Source organism: Camellia sinensis, chromosome 3 (genome assembly GCF_055761805.1).
Source record: "Camellia sinensis isolate YWXY chromosome 3, ASM5576180v1, whole genome shotgun sequence".
Lineage (NCBI taxonomy): Eukaryota > Viridiplantae > Streptophyta > Magnoliopsida > Ericales > Theaceae > Camellia > Camellia sinensis.
Genome location: NC_138963.1, coordinates 22,990,310 through 23,008,421, shown reverse-complemented (window position 1 = coordinate 23,008,421; position 18,112 = coordinate 22,990,310). Strand labels below are relative to the sequence as shown.

General features: G+C 38.4%; 2 protein-coding genes across 6 annotated transcripts; one reads left to right on the top strand and one right to left on the bottom strand.

Moving 5' to 3' along the window:
* Positions 1 to 1,290: 1,290 nt before the first annotated feature.
* On the bottom strand, positions 1,291 to 10,068 carry LOC114297498 (ankyrin repeat-containing protein At5g02620). Of its 5 annotated transcripts, none has more exons than XR_014363549.1 (5): positions 9,582 to 10,068; positions 8,606 to 8,970; positions 7,523 to 7,932; positions 2,176 to 7,123; positions 1,291 to 2,095 (listed from the first exon to the last, which is right to left on the bottom strand). XR_014363549.1 is itself a non-coding variant. In XM_028241938.2 (4 exons), exons 2-4 carry the CDS (start codon positions 8,937 to 8,939, stop codon positions 6,272 to 6,274), a joined length of 1,596 nt encoding a protein of 531 aa, XP_028097739.2. In that variant the 5' UTR covers positions 8,940 to 8,970; positions 9,582 to 10,068; the 3' UTR covers positions 1,291 to 6,271. The 5 variants fall into 5 exon arrangements, 3 of the variants coding, with proteins under 3 accessions (XP_028097739.2, XP_082775416.1, XP_028097740.2); XR_014363550.1 differs by having other exon boundaries at positions 8,606 to 8,955; positions 9,582 to 9,903; XM_028241938.2 differs by having other exon boundaries at positions 1,291 to 7,123.
* LOC114297500 (putative membrane-associated kinase regulator 4) lies at positions 1,303 to 6,538 on the top strand. Its single transcript, XM_082919291.1, has one exon. It carries the CDS (start codon positions 1,303 to 1,305, stop codon positions 2,554 to 2,556), a length of 1,254 nt encoding a protein of 417 aa, XP_082775417.1. The 3' UTR covers positions 2,557 to 6,538.
* Positions 10,069 to 18,112: the final 8,044 nt, after the last annotated feature.

Genomic DNA, 18,112 nt, shown 5'->3' with positions numbered 1-18,112 from the left:
ATCTGGAGAAATGGGATTGGGATTTCGAATTTGAATTATGGTGGCAGAGAAGTTGTGGGTGTTGAAGCAAAATTGCCAGAACCCAAAAATAAAAATGAAAAAAAAAAAAGGACCCAAATTTGGACCGAGGTGCATGGTTTAAAAATTGATAATTAATGATTTTTTTTGTCATAATTTTTATAAATTGTCGTTAAAATTTTCAATTAGTGACTTTTTTATGACAAATTTTTTCCATAAGACCTATTAGAAAATAAATCAACTTATTAAGATTTACACGTAAGTAACTCCTTAATCCTTGAAAGGAAATCTATTCAAATATAACAATTCTAAGTAGAAAATAGCCATGGTCCCATTTTTTGTGGAGCCCTGCATATTAGAGATTTTGAGTCTGATTTTTCTGTTATAATTTTTCTTATTATACTTTTATATTTTTGTATCACATGTTATTAAAATATATCGAGTTAATACAAAAAAATATTACAATAATGATGTTATAAGACAATGTCATTTTTTATAAGGGAAAAGATATTCTTACAAAAAAAAATTATATATAATTTGTTACGAGAAAGATGTGACAGTGACATTTATGTAATTAATAATTGATTTGATAATTTTTTTTGTTTTAAAGTGATAGGCTCTCAGTGGTACTATATCAATTCGTACAAGTTTTTTTTTTTTTTTTTTTTGTATACTTTTTCTATTTGTATAATATTATTCTTTTTATAAATAGAATTCTTCTCATAAATATTTTATTTTAAAATAAAAAAATTTATATTGATTACCACTTCTCTATTCTCAATGATTGATGTGGTTTGATGTAGCTCTCAATCCATACTATTTCATTTATAAGCCATTAGATTTGAGTCAATTTTATTATTATTACTTGTCATATAAAGTACAAGAATAACAGAAGACTGAAAGATAACAAGCAGTAAAGTGTGCAGTGAGTGCACTAACATAAACCTATAAAGCTTCAACTTTCACTCACAAAGTTCCAACTTGAAATTATAAAAACTAATTCAAACATTATATAAATAATTCAAATGAAATCAATGGCATATCACAAGGCCATACCATACACTTATAATGCATACATTGAATGAGCAATACAAGTCTAAGATAGAGATGGCAAATAAATCCATTTTCTTCTTCCCTTTTTTGTTATTTGGAAGCATTCAAGATATTAATAAAAAAGAAAATGTAATACAAACAATATATATATATATATAGATTGGAAAAACTCTAAAAACATATAATGATATAAATTGTATTTGAAATTGAAACTTATCATTTTTAAATAACATGTTCATTAGAATAATATTTAATTATAAAAATTCCACCGTCACATTATTTTGGTTCAAAACTTGCATACAAACTTATTTTTCACAAAAAGAAGAAAGAAAGAAAAAGAGAGAAAATCTGACATTTCCTCAGAAGAGTCACAAAGCTTTTCTAACTTGGCACCATCTCTGCATTAAAGGATGCTCTGCCCTTCTTCTCCCTCCACCAAGATCAGCTCCCCATAAGCATCCACACAAGAGAGAGAGAGAGAGAGAGAGAGAGTACAGTTGTAAGTCAGATGAAATGGCAACAACAAGTGCAGATGAAGACTACATAGACATGGAAGTAAGCTCTTCTTCCTCTACTTTCTTCTGCTATTCCATGAACTCTCCCCCTCCTCAAACCAGAGAATTTGAGTTCCAAATGTCTTCTATTCCCAATAACAAACCCCTCACAACCTCCCCAGCAGATGAGCTCTTCTACAAAGGAAAGCTCCTCCCTCTTCACCTCCCTCCAAGGCTCCAAATGGTCCAAAACCTCCTCCAAACCACCACCACCACCACACCACTGAATCAATCCTGCAACATTTCACCATCAGAGTCTTGCAGGGTGAGTTGTGAGCTCAACTCAGATGAGCATTTCTTTGAATGGTCCACTGAGTTAAGTGGCTTTCTCTCAGATCATCATCTTCCAAAGAAGTCCTGGTCCAAGAAGCTCAAGCTGATCAAGCAATCCTCACTTTCTCAAAAGCTCAAGGCCACAAGGGCTTATCTGAAATCTCTCTTTAGCAAGTCTGCTTGCTCAGATGAGTCCTCTGCCAAGGCGGAATGTATGAAACAGTGTATGAAAGTAGAAAACAAAAGCCCTTTTGGACAAATTGGAAAAGGAGCTTACCCAACAATAGCTTCTGTCATGAAGAGCATTGACAGAGAAATGAGTGATCAGGAGGGTGTGAATGGCCACAGAAAGTCATTTTCAGGGGCAATCAAGCGGCATTCTGCGATAAAGTCTTCGTCTTCATCTTCGTCTTCATCATCCGGGGCTTCTTCGCTGTCATCGTCGTTTTCGATTAATTCAAGTGGGTTCTATGAGTTACAGTTCTTTAAGAGGAGTATCAGTGCTAATTCAAAGATTGAGAGTTCAATTGAGGGTGCAATTGCTCACTGTAAACAGTCTCAACAAGAAGTGTTTGGTTCAAGGAAGATGTCAAGTGAAGTTGGGCTTTGTTCTGTGTCTGCTTCAAGGATTGCTGTTTCTGAGGATAAAGAAAGATGAGGGTTGTGCATTCCCTGATGTTTTAACGAGAGAGAGAGAGAGAGAGAGAGAGAGAGAGAGAGAGAGAGAGAGAGAGAGAGAGAGAGAGAGAGAGAGATGATCATATTGTTTTTCCATTGCCTGTCAATTTTTTTTTTGTATGGTTTGTCATTTAATACCAAGTTTGATTTCAGGCATTTCCATAAGCATGGTTCTACACTTCTACTGCACAACCATTAAACCAAAATACAAATAGATGCTTCACTTTTCCCTCCACAAATCCCAACTCAAATCTTTAATCCAAACACAACCTTACTATCTATCTAGACATACACACCAAAGTTCCTCTTTCTAAACAAAAATATTTGGAACTTATTCATTCATCAAAGAATTTAGGGTAAATTACATCGACCTACCCTAAGGTTTGGAGAAAGTACAAGCCACTCAATTATGCATAATTACACCTACCTCCTATTTAGTAAGGTTAAAGAGACTAAAAACTAATGCAAATAGTGTTGTGACATAAAGATAAATTGGTAAAATATATTTCAGTGTAAATGATATGAAAACATCATTTTTGCATTCTAATGATTAACGAATTACCGATGAAAAAGAGGCTGAGTATTATACGAATTAAAACATTAAGGGAACCCAATGTAATTATGCTAAATTTTATGAGACTTACTATATTTTTTCCAAACCCCAATGGACGTAAGTGTAATTTACCCAAGAATTTTTTGTTCCAAATTACACTTATGCTCTCTCTCCCTCTGCAAAGTCACATTCCACACAGAACTAAAAAGACCTTTTCCGCATTGAAGCTAAATTTCAAGCTGGTTGGTTATTGAAATTCATGCTAATTTTTTTTTTTAAAAAAAGGAAAAAGAAAAAGAAAAGAAAAAAAAGGGACTGCATTTCAGAGAAAGGGAAAAAAGAAAAGAAAAGAAAAGTAAGAAGTTAGAAGAGTAAAAAGAAATACAGCTTTCACACACATCTAGGTAGTGGACAGCTTTTCCAGGAAAGTTACCTTAATCTTTCTTCCACAAGTACTGTAAAAATTTGAGCTTTCTATATTCAAGAGAGGATTGTGTGAAATATTGTACTAGTTAGTTATGCATCAAAGTGAGGAATGTAATCTTATTCAACTTTTCTCTTTACTAAAGAGAAGTAGAAAGTAGATAGTCATTTAAGGGTATCTTCCACAATCAGCAGGAGAGAGAATATAGTTTCAATGAATACCTAGAATTAGAATTTTCTTGAGAAAGTTCAATTTTAGAGGAATCATCCTACATCTACCTTTCTTTGAAGAAGTATACATAAAGTGATAAACGGGGATTATAATCTTACATTAATAGAAAGCTCATAGTTTTGGTGAATACCTAGAATTTTTTTGAGAAAACTGTACTAAGCAAAATCAAATTTCGAGGAATTATCCTACATCTACCTTTCTTTTAAGAAGGATACATGAAATGATAAAGAGGCATTATAATCTAAAATTCAAACAAAGTGCAGTTGCCACCCATAAGACATCTTGAATCCACTGCGTATTAAACTAATCTATTGAAATGTAAAATTTCATTTTATCATCAAATTTGCCAAAGAATGAATGCATTGATATCATAGTGATCTGAACAGAAAAGCCCCGGTTTATATGTTTCATGCAAATGTTAAAATGTAAAGTAACACAAACACACCAAAAAAATAATAAGAAACATATAAGAAAAAAATTGTGATACAGTAAACAAATGACACACCTGCAATAATAAGAAGAAACAATCAACTAGACAACTTTCATATGCAGACAAATCCCTTTTACATGCTTTTATGTTCTATTTTCTGATTTTGACCAAACACAAACCTAGAAAACATGTCATCCTATTTTTAAAATTTTTTTTAGAGTGACAAAATATCAGCAAATTCCATACCCACTTTAGAAATCAACAAATTTTTGCATACAGTTGCTAAACTATTATTGTTCTTCCCTAAGCTACTAAGCTGAGTGAGCGGTAAATATTCATTTTGTCCCGGTGCATGGTTACTCTCCCTGTGATTCCTGACAAGCTTTTTCGCAAGACAAATTTGCTAGTACAAGTAATTCACCCACCATATATACTAATTTGAGCATTCAAAAGAAATAATGTTGAATGTTCATCTAAACTGAAAAAAAGATAGTTGTGGTAGCAACAGGACCAGTCAAGCCAGCGGAGCATGTGGGTATTGTCAGGATTGAGGAGAGATAAAAAAAAAGAAAAAAGAAAAAGAAAGGCACCATCACTATTATTATTATGCACAAAACCTTGGAACCCTAAATCTTTCTGTAACTAACTTGTATCTTCTTACACTATTCTAATGTTGTCCTCAGTAATGTGCCCACCAACAAAATCAGCAACAAGAAGAAATGGAGAAAACACATCTCTCTGTCCTATGCTAACTTTTTGCAGTCTGTTATTTTCCCCCCCACAGATTTCAAGTTCTCTCTCTCACAATATATATATATATATATATATATCATACTGATCAGCTTACTCTTTCAAATTAGGAATTAACAAATTAACTAAAGCAATTATCCGACATGAAAAACTAATTGAAAAAGCAAAAGAGCCTTATTTTCATAAAAGCCTATTCATATGAGTCATCCTTCCACAAGACTGAAAATCTGAAATGAACACGGAGTTAGGATATGAACAATACCTCCTAAGTAACAAAGAACAATGGTTATGGTAGCAGCGAGGCACCATGCACTGATACATTGTCTGATTCATTTGGATACCTTTTGCCCTTTGGTCAAGCCACTTTCATGTCCTCTAGATTATTGTCTCCATCTCAAGTAAAAAGAAGCAACACTAGAATGTGGTGCTATGCATGTAGCATTGTTTTTTTTATTTTTTTAAATATATATATATATATATATAAACAAAAACCGATCTTTGAAGATTTTTGCCATGTTACATGGGTATTTTCGAAATACCACGTTGGAGATGACATATCATGGGTGTGTGGGTACTGGATATATTGTGTGACAGGCCTACACGACCTATATTCTTTCCAATCGAAGATCGTATATATCAATAAGCAAAAGATTAGACTTGGAAATTTCGATTGCACGAGATTTAACAGGACAATAAGTCATGGGCAATGTTTTCTAAAAATTTCTACCTTGAAAGGACTAGTTTTCCTGCCAAAAAATAGTCAAATAACAAGTTGGACAAAAGCGATAATGTGATATGCTGATCTCAGCTAAGTATTAGCAATTTTATGTTGCCCTATCTTGCATGAGGCCAGAACAGGAATCGGTACAGTGGCATTAAACAAATGCCGATGAGAAAGTCCATTTTTCGTGCTTAGTTTGGAAGGAACATTGATATAACTTAGCTAATAATGTTATGGAACAGAACACAGGACCAAAATATAAATTAACCGACACAAGTACATGACACATGTAAATGAAATTTAGTATGAATAATTTTTTTTTAATCTGGTCAACAAAATCACTAAATTTAAGGATAAAGAGGTTACAATACAAGTCTCTGCTACTTGTTTACATTCTACTAAACTTTCGTGAACTGGCAGTCACACTTACATTCTTCAAAGAAAAAGGACAGGATGAGATAAAATTGCAATCATTTATACACACAAAGGAGGAAAATCATAAAAATATGACGGAATAGATCAGAAATGCTAAACAAGGGGTCAAAAAGGATACACGTCTTACTCACAGCAAATTGCATATTGTTTTTTATACCCATTGCTCAGCATCTCCAGCTGAGATCGCTGGCACAGACCATGACTTACTACTCCTTCCTGACCTATGGATGCTACTCAAATTGTTAGCCCCAATCCGATGCATAATCAACCGATAACACATTGTCCCCAATGTCGATCCCATCGTAATTGTACCGAATACTGTCACTCCAATGGCCAACCATCTCTCAGTCCCAACAACAATATATGACATGGCGAGGAAAGCCACCGACACAAAAACGCAAGCCAACCACATGAGCTTGCTAATAACACCCATCATTTGCTTCTTAGCCTTCGTCTCTACAACTACAATCGATGTCTGAACAACCACAACAGCCAAAGATATGAAGAGTGCAAGTGAGTCAAATATGATGAATATCAAGAAAGAGGTTTGTCGAGCAATGTTTGCTTCTCCTAGAGAGACTTCGGGAGGAATAGGATTGGACCCATCAGCGTACTGGCCAGGGATAGTAAAAATGGCAGCGAAGGTAACAGTGGCAATTAGAACAGGAACAACTGTGGCCGAGTTGACAGTGCTGTTGAGCCCTTCCTCATTCATTATGTTGATCCTCTTGGTTATACCTTGTACATGATTTCGTGTTTGGAATGTGTGCTCGAGCTGGTCGTGTACCTCGTGTTTTATGTCACTTACAGTTTGCTTTAATTCCTTGGCTGTATTTGTTGTTGGCATTGACTTCATGGTTTTTGAACTCTGCACTCCATGATTCTTAAGGATAATTGCAATCTCTGAATGCCCCGTTTTCTCAGCAGTGTCAAGAGCAGTTTCTCCTGATTTGTTAATGGCTTGTTTATCGATTCCCTCATGATTCAGTAGTGCCTGAACAATCTGCAGAAAAACATGAGGCTCATCCAATCACAAGGCTTTATAAAGAGATTGAGAATCTTTTTTTAAACAACTCTAGTTCTTTAGTTTTTGTTTTGCAGATTGGGCTTATGTTATGAATGACAAATTTGTCTCCATTACAATCCAATTAGAAGATCTTTTGCTATGTTACATGAATATTTAGAGGGTATTTGGGATGCAGCTAAAATGCTGCTTTTGCCTAAATAAGCCAAAAAGTCAAAAAGCTTGTTTGTCATCAGCTAAAAAAATCAAAAAACAGCTACTTTTCAACCCAAAAAAAAAAAAAAAAAAACACTTTTATAGCACCTTCACAAACACATTAGCTTTTTTAGCTTCTACTTAATAAGTCAAAAGCCACTAAAAAAAATCACTGCCAAATACCTGTGCACGACCCTTTCGGGTTGCTATGTGCAGTGAAGTGTTGCCCTTGTTATCAACCATTTTTATCAAAGCAGAATCTAACTCAATAAGCTCATCAACCACCTCAATACTCTGCCCCTTAACTGCCATGTGAAGAGACGTCTGCCCCTTCTTATCAATCCTCAATGCAATTCCCGGTTCTTTTCTCAAGAGGGCCTTCACAACCTCCAAATGTCCATTTCTTGCAGAAGAATGCAATGCAGTTTTTCCATTGTTTTTTGTTATCGTGGCCAGGCCACTTTTTCCTTCCAATAGGAAATTGACCACTTCAATATGGCCATGTATTGCAGCAGTGTGCAATGCAGTGGTGTTGGATTGATCAAATGTCATTGAAAGGTCAGGAAGGGCCTTCATGAGTACCTTCAATATCTCTGCAATATTTAAAAAAAAATAAAAATTAAAAGTCAAAGTCATGAGAATATTTCAACCCTGAGAATGATTAACACGCCTGAAATGACCAGAAGCTTGGAAGCAAACGATGTAAAATATGGGAAGACTTGTAAGAATTTAAATAAAACGTCCAAAATAGTTTGCGATAATGTTTGGCTTATAATTTGCACCTAGGTTACTTGAACTCTTCTAAATGTGTGAAGTTTACCCAATAAGCATGTCTAGTAATTCGAGTTTACCATAAATTCATGCATTAAACTTATATTCCGTATAATGCATGAAATGCTCTATGTTACCATGTAAACATGAGTTCACCCTAGAAAATAGAAGATAATATTAAGAAAAGCAAATAGTTTGTCATGTTCCCATGTCCTTAGACATGGGAATTAGATGAATCCAGTGCTTAGACACATACCCAAGCCTGACACCTGTACACGAGTCCATGAACATGGATTTGCACTTTAGATTATTATTATAATGACTTTTGCAAATATGGTCAAAACAATCACCAATCTACGATTAGTACATGTGAGATAAGATTGAATTAAAGTTCAATGAAAAAGATAAAGACTTCAAATGGAACATGTTTAAACAAGGTAGATATTTAACAACACAAAGATATCACAAAGGACGGGCATCTTTTTATGAACTTACCCAAGTCTCCTTGCTTGGAAGCAATGTGAAAGGCATCATACCCATTTTTAGCTTTGACAGTAGCAGATGACATATCATAATACTTTATCATCTCCTTCACCAAATCAACATAACCATATTCAGCAGCAACATAAAGGGCAGTTTCGCCCGATTGATTTGGCTTAGACAACAATTTCTTCAACTCTTCATCCCCACAATTAGTGAGCATTTCCAAAGCCACTTCCAAATTCCCTGCTCTTGCTGCTGAATGCAAAGGGGTGTCATCTCGTTTCCCTGTTAACTGCTTCGTCATCTTCTTCCTACGGAAGCTTTGCTGCCTCGCCGGAGACTCCATGAAACTCTCAATTTTACTAAAAGATTCACCTCTATATCAATATCTCCATGTCAGTGGTAAGATTTAATTTTCTAAACAGAACTGAATCGTAGTGAATCGCAATTGAATCATACGATTTACTCAATTTAAGATTAAACAGTACGAATCAAATCCTTACGGTTGAAACTCGTATCCAATCATATTAATAGAATTGGGAATTACAAGATTCTAGTAACCATATCTCTAAGTATCAAATTGTGCATCAATTGAAAGAAGATACTTTGGATGACTATTTCACATGAGGGTTTCAGTTTTGATACCCAGTGCCAAAATCTAACATCATACACACGCAACTGTATATTCTCTTTAACTACCCAAAAAACTGTATATTCTCCTCACACCAATACCCAATTGCTTGGATATTGTTCAGTTCACACCTCTTCAATCATTATCACCATAAGAAACAGGACCAAAAGACGCAAAACTGCATAATTTTCAACCAAAACTGTAAAAATAAAGAGTATTTTTAGTTTTTCCAACTTAAACTACATAAAAACATTGAAGAAAAAAGAGAAGGGAAAAAAAAGGGCAATTGGGTACCACCCACAAGATCAAAAATCAACAATAAACCATGCAAATTCAAGATAAATTCAAGATATTCACCTGGGCAGCTTTGAAGAGCAGTAGCAGAAACTTTACAATCTCTCAATCCATCTCAGAAAGTAGAAAGTGCACAAGCAAAAAAGGTATTAAAGAACACTAGGTTTATAAGGGAAACCACAAAAATCACATAAAGATTGAAGAAATCTAACTTTTTTAGCAGCTATATATGTTGGAGAGGACAAGAACATAGGAATGAGAAACAGGCCAAAAAGATAAGAACTAATAACAGTGGAAAAAGAGTGGACACGTGGAGGGCAAGTGAAGGCGAGAAAATTGTCATTTATTGGACCTTGGACCCACTATAATCTGTGAATAATTAAATATATAGATTTTATTTACAATTGCACAAATGATAAGGTTTTTCAATTTGATTGATCATCAAAATGACTAATTGGAAATACATTTTAAAAAGGCTGTTGTTTTTGAAGGACAAAATGGTATCACACCATAGTCCTTGCTATGAAGAAGCAAAATTTATTATAGCTATTACAATTCATCATCTGTTGGTGGGTTATATAGTGGCACAAAAGTAGATCCATAATGTTACGTACCTCAAATTTTGTGTCTCAAAAATAGTTCAAATGGTTAAAACGACGTTTTTTTGAGTACAGAACAACATAAAAATGGCCAAAACGACATCGTTTTGGCCTTTTGAACTACTTTTGAGCCACAAAATTTGAGTTATGAGACATTTTCCAAAGTAGATTACTTTAGTGAGTGGGATTTGAAACAAGGATTTGTAGAGTCAGTGATAGAAAAAAAAATAAAAAATAAAAAATATTTGTATTGAGATTTTAAAAAATATTTGAGATTGAAAATATCTTCCTCAATTAGATTCATAATAATTTAATTTAATTTAATTTAATTTAATTTTTAATTTATCACATATTTAATCATATAAAGTCCAGTTTTCTTATCAGATCATAGTGCTTAAATTTGTTAATCTAAACTATGTGTTTTTAACCTTTATTGATTATACTAATACTAAGAATATAAAATTAAAAATAGAATAAATCACAAAAAATAAAATCACATACATAAATTTATTGTAAGCGTGAATCTTATAATTAGGTTTAATCTTGTACGGGGAAGAAATAATTCTCCTCGTATAATCCTGTTGACTATGTCCTCGCTCCTCCGTACGACGTCGCTTTGTCACCTGAAAACACAAACGTGAGCTAGCCGGCGGGTGTGTGCCGGAAACCTCTCCGATGCCTAAGTCAGAAAACTTGACAAATAGACAAAGCTCAATGTATTCAAGAAGCAAAATTGTAAGTTGTGTGCTGTTACCCCTTTCCAAGGTAATGCTTGTGAGTTTTTATAGGTTTCGAGTGGCCCAATCCTAGTAGGACTTTTATTTCTCCATGCAGAGTCCTCCTAGGATTCATACTCCTAAAGGATAATGCTTATCCTTTTACACCCCCCACTGCTTAAACCAAGTGGGATGGTTTTCATCATGGCCGAACTTCCATACAACCGAAATAAACCTGGATATGCCGAGCCATAGATTAAGCCGGACTATCATTGGTTCGGTTCTCCCTTCATTCTTCCTTACCTCGGTTCTCTCATGTTCAACCCATAGTACGTTCAGACCGAACCCACGATTCTGGACCGATATAACTCCAAACTGTTTCCGGACCGAAGTACTTTACAACTCCTAAGCCGAAGTAACTTCTTCTTCTTTCGACCGGAGTAACTTTGTCCCTATTGGGCCGAAGTAACATTACAGCCTCTTTTACACAGTCCTCCGTACTTTGGGCCACAAAATTCATCTTATAGCTTGGCCCAATTTTCACCAAAAATTACCCTCTCAATTGCCCCTTAATTCCATCTGCACAACATGATTGGGATTACCAGTCTACTAGCCGAGCTGGAGTTTTTTAAGCTTTTCCAGTCGAGCTAAAAAAATTCCTAAGTCTTTCAAGCCGAGCTAATTTTTACTCCGGGCTCTGTTTTGTCCGGTCAAAACGTCTCTTCAATCACTGACTGTAACGCTTCACTTTCCAATGACACGTGGCAGGTTCTGATAGGCTGTGAGCTGTCACCACGCCGCTTTCGTACTTCGAAATTTTTGAATAGTCCCGCCCCCTTTTTGCCGCTTTTTCTCTCTCCTCTTTCACAAAACCACCCTTTCATTTTTCCAATCATTTACTCTACTCCCTTCTTCTTCTCTCTCTTGTTCCTGAGCCCTGAGTTTGAGCTAGCTGTGTTCGTGCCCTCCATTACCGTCACTGCCTCCATCTTCAAGCTCCTTCCTTCTTACTCTAGTAAGCAAATCTAACCTCCTCGCTTTGTTTGTTTTCATATTTTGCTTTCTATGTTTTTGCGAAACATTTTTCCTCCGTTTCTGCTTTGCTGCTGCTGTTTTTCTATAAGAAGAACTTCAACTGTAGAACACATGTGTGTGGATTTATTTCGTAGAAAACTAGTCTTAGATCCAAAATCATGTAGCAACCGAACTAGGATACTGTTCGTCTTATATAGGTAGATCACTTTAGCAAATAACCGAACTAAAACTTGGAAGAATCAGTAGTTTCAGTGGGTTACCAACTCCGGATTCACCTTAGCCAAAATAAGATCACCGAGGTTTGAACATATTAAACTAGGAACCTTGGTTTCAACCGAACTAAGTTTTTGGGGCTAAGCCAGCTTTCTTAGTTTCTAAACCGAACTCAGAAAGCTGCCCCTAGAGGCTCAACCGAAGTAACTTTATTCATACATCAACCGATTTAGGCCTTTGGGGCTAACTCAGCTTTCTTAGTTTTTTAGACCGAACTCAGAAAGCTGCCCCTAGACGATGAACTGCTCAAACCGAGCTATCAATCCTTTTGATGAACCGAGGTAGAACCAGCTCGCAAGGCCGAAGTAGGGCTCTTGTATCTTGCTTTTAATTTGTAGCACGGTCTAATGATCAGTGCTTAACCCCTTTGTTTTCTACTTTGCAGACTTAGGTTACCCAGGCACTCCTGTGCGCGCTCAACCGAGCTACTGAGCACGATTTTTGCACCGATATAATTTATTCGTAAATTATACACCAGATGGGTAAGTATAGATATTTGGTAGAGACCCCTGGTGGCATGGCCGAATTCCGAAAGGATTATGGTATTCCAGACGATGTACACCTTACCCTTGCCAAGAAGGATATCATACCCTGGGGTGAGGCAGGCTTTGTACCCTTTACCCTGCTTTCAATAATAGAGACCGGACTAAGGTTCCCAGTCCAGCCTTTAATTTGTGAATTTCTTAGGCAAACCAGACTATGCCCAACCCAGCTATCCACCAATACATACCGGATAATAATGGGTATAGCCGAGCTAAACCGCCAAGCAGGCCTGAACCTCGGTTTAGTCGAAATCTTCCACCAGTACTCCATAGGTTCCAAAGAAGATGGCTGGGTTTATTACCTTAGGATACGCCGCCGTAGAGAAAAGATAATACAAGACACGCCGGATAAGAACGTTAATGATGACGACTTTTTCTGGGTATCGGGCAATTTTGAAGATCAGCAAGCCCAAATCCCAGGCCGAAGTATTAACTGGAAGAAAGGAAAACCTGGTAGAGTTTACTTCGGTTTTATGTATGTTTTTCTTTACTTCGGTTTCTGGCGTCATGACCGATCTAACAGTTGTATATTTTTTGCAGACTTAGCCCATCTTGCTTCCTATTATAGTTACCCAAATCTGAACACACTCCGAGCTGCACTACGGATTAAAGAAAGAAGTTGGGCCAAGCTTCTAAACTTTGAACCGACCTACAGATATAGCGGTCGTCGAAAGGCCCGAGTGACCGATTTCCTTCTTGAGGAAGCACCAGAACCGGACCCAACCTTGCCCGAAATACGACTTGTCCCATTAACTGCTGAAGAAGAGATGGCAAAGAAAAGCAGAGTTAGGGCCCTTCTGAATGCAACAACTAGGGCCGAAGTGCAGCCATCCATACAAACACAGCCTGCCGTTGTGGCCCTTCCTTCCTAGCAACCTTCTTCATCTCGCCCTTCTAAACGCGCCCGATCTACATCGGCCGAATAGCAACTTGTCGATGAGGTTGAATCCATCCCCAAAAGTCCTCAACCTACCCAACCGGAGCAAACTGACCGAGCAGAATCTTCCAAATGGGCTCCGAAGTTAACCTTCAACGACCGAGATATCAAAGATTCTGATTCGGTTGTTGCTCAAAAAGATCATCAATTGGCCTTTAACCTGGCCAAAAGTGTGTGCCTCCCCAAGGACATGGAGCACCACCTAAAGCAATTAAACACCGAAATGAAGTCAATTCGGTCTACATCGAAGTCCATGATTTTGGTAAGTAGCTCTGTCCGTTTTTTCTGTCTAAATTTTCCAACTTTTACTTCGGCTCAAGAGAAGTCTTCGTTTTGACAGGCCTTACAGAAGAACAACATTACTTACAAGAAAGTCCAAGAGCTTAGAAAAACCACAAGGCAAGCAATGGCGGAAGCCGAAGCAAAGGTGGCCGAGCTAGAAGAAGCCGAAAGGAAAATGGCCGAGCTACAAGCAGAGAACGGCCGACTTGCCGATCTGGTTAGTTCGGCTGAGGCGGAGAAGCAGAAAGCTGCCATTGCTATAAAAGCCAAGTATCTACGCGAGTTGGTAAAGCTTGAAAAGAGAAAAGACACCGAAATAACTCAACTGAAAAAGAGCGCGGAGGGAGCTGAAAAGCAGGGTTACAAGCGGGGTTACAAGAAGGCAGAAGACGCTTATGTCAAATAGTGCGACGCTGCCAAGGAACTGTTCTTCAAGTGCGGCTGGAGGGCGGCTGTTGAGAAGCTCGGTCACGATCCACAGACCGAGGTTTTCAACCCTCCAGCCTATTTTATACCGAGCTCCCTTGGGGAGTATGCTGATGCCCTGCAACAGCAGTTTTTAGAAGACTCAGATTCTGACGACTCCTCTGCTTCTGAAGATATTCCGGTTGTCAGTGCGGAACCATCAGTTCGGTCGGAGCCCACTGTGGAAGACCTAACTGTTGATCTTCCTAGTGAAACCATGGTTCCAGCCGAAGTGACTCTCCCAACCGTGAGTGAGCTCCCTTCTGAAGCCGGTCTTCATGCAGATGCTGATGTAGCTTTTGATGCCGAAATTGAAGAACTTTTCTCTTGATTATGTACTTTTTTCTTTCGTTATTCTTTGTTCTTGTAACCGGGCTATGCCCCTCTGTAATGGTTTTTCAGTGAATGAAATTTGTGCTTGAACTCTTATTCCGGTTTTGATATGTATGTTTGTACTTTGTACTGTCTTCTATAACTCTAACTGCTACTTCGGTTTTAGCTGGTTAAACTACGCTTACTAGCCAACCACTCCTTAGCCGATATAATCACTTCGGCTGAGGAGTACAGAGTTGGTTTATCCAGCCACTTCTTCAGCCATACCCTTACTTCGGCTGAGGAGAAACAAGAGTTGGTTTATTTTAGCCAACTACTCTTCAGCCATTCCCTTACTTCGGCTGAAGAGTAATAAGAGTTGGTTTATTCCAACCAACCACTCTTCAGCCATTCCCTTACTTCGGCTGAAGAGTAACAAGAGTTGGTTTAATCCAGCCAACCACTCTTTAGCCATACCCTAAGAGTTGGTTTATTCCAGCCAACCACTCTTCAGCCGTACCCTTACTTCGGCTGAAGAGTAACAAGAGTTGGTTTATTCCAGCCAACCACTCTTCAGCCGTACCCTTACTTCGGCTGAGGAGTAACAAGAGTTGGTTTAATTTAGCCAACCACTCTTTAGCCATACCCTTACTTCGGCTGAAGAGTAACAAGTGTTGGTTTAATCCAGCCAACCACTCTTCAGCCATACCCTTACTTCGGCTGAAGAGTAACAAGTGTTGGTTTATTCCAGCCAACCTCTAAGTTAGTTTTTTCAGCTAACTTAGAATAATGTTTGGTTATTCCGACCAAACGTCCTGCAGCCTGGATCCTTATCCTGGGCTTAGGAAGGTGTTGGCTTAATCCGGCCAACCTCTAAGTTAGTTTTTCTAGCTAACTTTGAGTAAAATGCTTGCAATGTACCTAACCTTTATTAAAGCTAACTTTTACAAAGAATAACTTGCGTTGAAAAGAATTGCTTGTTTTTATTGAAGAAAGAGAAAATTACATATGTTTGAAAAAGAAAAGCTAAAAGTAAAACAACTTGAGATTGGCCGTGTTCCATGGCCTAGGGATTGCTTTGCCATCCTTGTCTTCCAGGTGGTATGCCCCTTTGCCTGCTAACCCCACCACCTTGTAAGGACCTTCCCAATTTGGGCCTAACTTGCCATCGCCTGGGATCGAGGTGTTTCCCATTACTTTGCGCAGTACCCAATCCCCAATCTTGAATTGTCTTGGAGGCACCTTCTTATTGTATTTTCTGATTAACTCTCGTTGGTATGAGGCGATGTGAATCAGTGCTCATTCTCTTCTTTCTTCTGCAAGGTCGAGTTCTAAAGCTATGGCTTCTCCATTTAAGTCTGGATCAAAATTTTCGTTTCGAATTGTGGAGAGGCCAACTTCTAGTGGGATTACTGCTTCCATTCCATAGGCTAGGGAGAATGGTGTTTCTCCTGTTGATCGCCGAGGTGTGGTGCGGTACGCCCATAAAACATGAGGAAGTTCTTCTGCCCACTTGCCTTTTGCTTTTTCTAGCCTTTTCTTTAGTCCATCCAAGACGACTTTATTTGATGCTTCTGCTTGCCCATTCGCTTGTGGATATGCCGGTGTAGAATTGTAGAATTCTATCTTGTACTCTTCACAAAAGCTTCTGAAGATTCTGCCGTCGAACTGAGTGCCATTGTTTGAAATTAGGGCTTTTGGAATGCCAAACCGAGTGATGATGTTCTGCTAAACAAACTTCTTTACATCTTTTTCTTTGATTGATGCCAATGTTTCTGCTTCCACCCACTTTGTGAAGTAGTCTGTTGCTGCAAGAAAGAACTTCCTGTTGCCAGGAGCTGTTGGAAGTGGTCCTACTATGTCCAAGCCCCACATTGCGAAAGGCCATGGGCTAGTTAATGGTAGGAGTTCTCTTACTGGTTGATGTATTTGATGTGCGAATTTTTGGCATTTCTCGCACTTCTTCACATATTTTTCTGAGTCTGCTTGCATATATGGCCACCAATATCCTTGCGAAATGACCCTGTAAGCTAGCGATCTTCCCCCTTGATGACTTCCACACACCCCTTCGTGTATTTCGAATAAGAATGCTTCCACTTTGCTGGAATGAACGCATTTTAGGTAAGGTCCTGAGAATGACTTCTTGTATAATGCCAATGATGGAGATAGCCAAAATCGCTGTGACTTTACTCTTACTTTGTTGGCTTCTTTTTTCTCTTCTGGTAGAATGCCGTCTTTTAGGAATAGGATGATGGGATCCATCCAAGAGGGGCCTAATTCTGTGCAACATACCTCTTCTGCTTCGGGGTCTTCTATGCTTGGTCTTGGTAAGTAGTCGATGAGCAATGGATGAGGGATGGATGTGTCTGCCATTGAGGCGAAGCCTGCTAGTTCGTCTGCTCTGCTGTTTTCCTCCCTGCTGATTTGTTCTATCCTTACTACATCAAATTTCTTGATCTCTGTTCTAACCAGTTCTTGGTACTTGGCCATTCTGTCATCCTTTGCTTCGTAGTCGCCAGAAATTTGATTTACCACCAGCTGTGAGTCGCTGTAGACCATTAGTTCGGTGGCCTTCATGTAATGTGCTGATTTGAGCCCTGCGAGAAGCGCCTCATACTCCGCCTCATTGTTGGATGCTGGGAAGCCAAGGTTGATTGCTTGCTCTACAACCAGGCCGTCTGGAGAGATGAGGACTATGCCAAGTCCTGCACCATGCCGGTTGGATGCTCCATCCACAAAGAGCTTCCACATCTCTCCAACGAATAACTTCTAGCAAGTGGAGGGGTCAGATGATGTCGTGGGGTCAAGGATGGTGTTTTCTTCAAGGTCCATGTTTGTTGTCTGCCCTTCGTCATCTGATTGTACTGTTGGTGAATCTTTGTTTGTCTCTTCCTTGTTGTCCTTAGTATGGTCTGCCTTGGTGCTTGATTGACTACCTTCTACTAGGGGTTGCGCTATTCCGGCGTCAACTTTCGTCCCTAGTTCGGTTGTGTCAGTTAGGTCGACTGGGCAGATATGGTGACTTCCAGGAGTAAACTCTGCGACGAAGTCTGCCAAAGATTGGGATTTTACTGCGGTCTTGGGTTGGAACTTGATGTTGAATTGTCCCAACTCTACTGCCCACTTCAAAATTCGCCCACTAAAGTTCGCCCTTTCAAACAGGGCTTTTAGTGGAAAGGCTGTGAGGACGACTATGGTGTGGGCATGAAAGTAGTGCGCCAATTTCTTGGAGGACATCATTAAGGCTAATGCTAATTTTTCCAAGGGCAAGTACCTTGTTTCGGCTCCCAACAACGTCTTGCTGACATAAAAAATGGGCAAGTGTTGTATTCCTTCTACACGAACCAACACTGCGCTTACTGCGTGCTGAGAGACTGCTAGGTACAAAAAGAGTTCTTCACCAGGTACTGGAGTAACAAGTAGTGGTGGGGAA